The 4,070-nt window shown below is 35.1% G+C and overlaps 1 protein-coding gene across 1 annotated transcript in view; it reads right to left on the bottom strand.

The window, feature by feature from the left end:
- LOC103582594 (CD109 antigen-like) overlaps nucleotides 1-2,565 on the bottom strand; it is a gene marked incomplete at both ends in the record, with an annotated part of 11,800 nt that extends 9,235 nt beyond the window's left edge. Inside the window, 3 exons of the mRNA XM_008564143.1 lie at nucleotides 128-269; nucleotides 1,961-2,021; nucleotides 2,491-2,565. Of these exons, the coding sequence (XP_008562365.1) occupies nucleotides 128-269; nucleotides 1,961-2,021; nucleotides 2,491-2,565 (278 nt within the window). The remainder of the gene's footprint in view (nucleotides 1-127; nucleotides 270-1,960; nucleotides 2,022-2,490) is intronic.
- Between the last annotated feature and the right edge of the window lie 1,505 nt (nucleotides 2,566-4,070).

Below are 4,070 nucleotides of genomic sequence, written 5' to 3'. Positions count from 1 at the left end.
ACCTCTTGGTCTACTTAGTTCTTTAATCACACTACATTTGTACTTAAACATTAGAAAGAGGGCAAAACTTATTTAAAACAAACACTAAACAAAATATACATGGTAAAAGAACTTTATAAATTTTTACCCCATGTTGTTGTCTAGCCAAATCCAAGTCTCTGGAAAATGCTTTCTGACACGTGGACTGCCAACCGAAGAAAAGTCATGAATATCTACCATGTATCCTTCACTTTCCTCCACAAACCTCTCAGCATACTCTGCAGTGTCATCTAAAAGTAAGCATTGACAGTGGTTAGGAAAACAGTCACTGGAGAGAATGAACTGTAACCTTTGTGCACAGAATCACAGCACCTCTCAGCTGAACAGAATTCTAGAGTTTCTCTTGTCCAATCCTCTCACTTTACATATAAGAAACCTGAGATGCAGAGAAGTCAACTGATTTGACCCAGGCAATGCAGACAGTGATGGCAGAGCCGGAACTGGAAAAAAAATGTTCCATCTCCTATGATCCATACCTGGACCAATACATGGACATTCACATCCCCCAGGATGACAACAGGAGGAAGACTTTGAATCTTTTGTGAGAGTCATCAATGAATAGAGAGGGAAAGAGGAAGTAAGTAACCTGAATTTTGATTGAAGAAACTATGATTGAAACTTTTGAGCTTCAAATGACAAGGGGCTCTTAACTGAGGGTTATTGAGCAATGGTCTGAAAGTAGTAAAAAAAAAAAAAACCAAACCTATGTACCTATGTACCCTATGTACCTATGTACATATATATGTACCCTATGTACCTAGGTACCCTGAGCCAGAAGAGAGACAGAAAAATGTCAATCACTTGAGGTCTCCAGGGAAATAATATGCTAGTGAGAGCATCAGGTGTCTTCTGTTACACTGAAAAGGTAGAAGGTTCTCAGAAAAGATAAAGGATACAAGTATTAACTGACAGTAGAATGGTTATTACAGTGGGAGTCAGGCAGGATTTGATAAGTAAAGATGAACAAAATGGGTAAAAGCTGAGACTGACAAATGGAAAAAGACAGATGCCCAAAAGGTTGTCTGGGACAGAACACTACATGAGGAAGCCTAAATGTTCCACATGTCTTTAATACATAGAGATCATAATGACTTCAAAAAAGCTTCAAGACTGTGAACTATCTTGTAAGCTCCAGCACAGAGGTTCAGGTGTCCTGTGGTGGCAAGAACCAGCCTAAAGCCAGAGAGCATAGGGCTTAGCATGGGTAACTGAGAACACTTGACAGAAATAAGGAATTCAGGGGTACAAACTGTGACAGTTCTGGAAGCTTTTCAAGATGACATTAGTATAATTTCACCTGAAAGAAAAGAGAATAACTTCTACAGTTAATGATTCTCATTTATACATTTCCTTCAGTCAAAGCATTTTATGACTTCTTCCTAAAAGCACACCTCTTATTATGACTGGGTGACCAACTCTATTCAGCAATTCAGGGCACTAGGATGTACAGAAATGACCCTGCCCAGGAAAAACTCAGACTGATGGGGGGGGAGGGTACTAGCACATTTATGGCACTTGGGCTATTTTCTAGGCGAACATCAAAAAGCTAGAGAACACAAATGTTTCAAAAATACGTTGTTCTTTTTAACTAATTCCAAAATAATAGCACAGGTCGTGACACAAACTAGAAGCAAAGGACCTTCCAATATGACCAAAAATATAACCACCTCAAAGAATTACAGAGAGCAAATGGAAAGCATTCATTTCAAAGATCTAGACAGGAGCCCAGATGAACACTGCATGACTTGGCCCAGATGTACTTCCAAGTACATTAAACTCCAAAGATTTTAGGACAAGAGAACAGAAAATGAAAATCACAATAACCACGTTCAGCCAGAAAGTATCCATACCTATAAGTAATGTTAAATATCTGAGATAAAAAAACAAGTATTTTACTAGCACGTTGCTGGGTTTTACTTACAAACGCCATCAATATAATCCTTTGTAAGCTTTGCATCCGTCAATACCCAGAGGCCACATTCCTAGAAAAAATAATTATAATTTTCTTTTAAAACAAAAGTTTAAATGCTCTCTAAATTTATCACAGAAGTCTCCCACACTCCTGACTTACTCTTGCTCATTTTTGAAAGCTTAGGTACATACATTTGATATCTCTCTCTCTCTCTCTCTCTCTCACACACACACACACACACACAAACACACACTTACATGCATAAAGAACCATTCCAAAGTCAAGAAAAGTAATATCAAGGAAAGAAATCATCTGCTTAATGACAATTCCATTAACTTCTCTAATGGTGAGTTTTTCCATTTGCTCTTAAAATTGGAAGGATGATTATCTTTCCATTCCAAATTACACGTACATAGCACTGAACTTCAGTGACACATTTAATAAAAGGTTAATATTTCATAATGATCATTAATTCTGATAGTGTATGCAATAGTAAATATACGAACTTCTTTCCAAATTATATAGCAAACTAAACATACCTGAAAGACTGCAAAAGAATTCATGAACATGCCTAAATAATATCCTGTGTTATAAAGTTCCAACTCATGGACAACCTAAAAAGAAGATAAAATATACAGAACGAATAGATTAATATCAACCTTCCACAGCATTTCTTACAAGTAACTTAGATAAGACATAGCCCTCATGCTTAACAAATTTGAAAATGACACAAATTGGAGAGTAATAAATATGTAAATGTTTTGTTCATGATTCAGTCAAAACTTCATTTCTTATTTAAACTTATCTTTACTCTACTCAGCAATCCAGAGTTCCTAAGAAGTATGAACTTGAGTTTTTCCCAAGAGGAACTTAAATGTTACTCGTTGACAAGACAAACCAATAGAGGTCAGCATTAAAAATGATGCATACTTAGCTAAAAGGGAGGATTCTGAACATTCCCAACACAAGAAATAATAAATGTTTCAGGTGATGAATATGCTAATTACCCTGTTTTGCTCACTGCACATTGTATATACATGTATCAAAATATCACTCCATACTCCATAAATATGTACAACTATTATGTGTCAATTAAAATTAAAAAATAAAAATAAAAAAATTAATGGCCCATACTTTTGGCAAAGACAAATGGGTTAAACTTGACGGCAATTAATATAAGTTCTGCAAAATGGCAGTTACCTAAATTTAAAAAAAATAACCTAAAGAGTCAATTCACAAAAAAGGAAATCTAAATTATTAAAAAGCAGGAAAAATATTCAGCCTCATTGATAATCAAAGCAATGCAAATTACAATATCAATGAGATACAGTATTTTCAATATGAGATATTTGTATGTATCACATTAGCAATCGTTTTTTTGTTTGTTTTTTAAGAACAGTACTCGTTGCTAGCAAGAGTGGTTAAAACAGATTAAAAGAGTGAGTAAGATTGGCAGTTCCTCAAAAAGTTAAACACAGAACTAGAATATGACCCAGCAATCCCACTCCTAGGTACAAACCCAAAATAACTGAAAACAGGGAATCAAACAGATACTTGTATGTTAATGTTCACTGAAGTATAAGGCACAATAGCCAAAAGGTGGAAACAACCCAAGTGCCCATCAACAGATGAATGGATAACTAAATGTGGTATATACATAAGATGGAATACTATTCAGCCATAAAAAATAATAAAGTTCTGACACACGCTACAATATGGATGAAACTTGAAAACATTGTGCTAAGTGAAATAATCCAGACACAAAAGGACATGTATTACATAAGTCCACTTATGTGAAATATCTAGTATAGGCAAATTCAAAAAGACAGAAATAGAGCAGAGGTTGCCAGGGGCTGGGGGGAGGGGGAAGTGGAAAATTATTGCTTAATGGTTACAGAGTCTCTGTTTGGGGTGACGAAAAAATCTTGGAAAAAGATAGTGGTGACAATCATACAACATTGTGAAGTAATTCATGCCACTAAATTGTACAGTTACAAATGGTAAAAGAGGCAAATTTTGTTGTGTATATATTTTACTACAATAAAAAAAAACTAAGCTATTATACCCTTTTTTGGTAACTATTTTGATACTTTGCCCTTATTTACATTAGCATTAACCA

This window comes from Galeopterus variegatus, unplaced genomic scaffold, assembly GCF_000696425.1.
Source record: "Galeopterus variegatus unplaced genomic scaffold, G_variegatus-3.0.2 Scaffold16895, whole genome shotgun sequence".
Taxonomy (NCBI): domain Eukaryota; kingdom Metazoa; phylum Chordata; class Mammalia; order Dermoptera; family Cynocephalidae; genus Galeopterus; species Galeopterus variegatus.
Note: the sequence above shows the minus strand (reverse complement) of the source record. Positions and strands in the feature narration are given on the sequence as shown.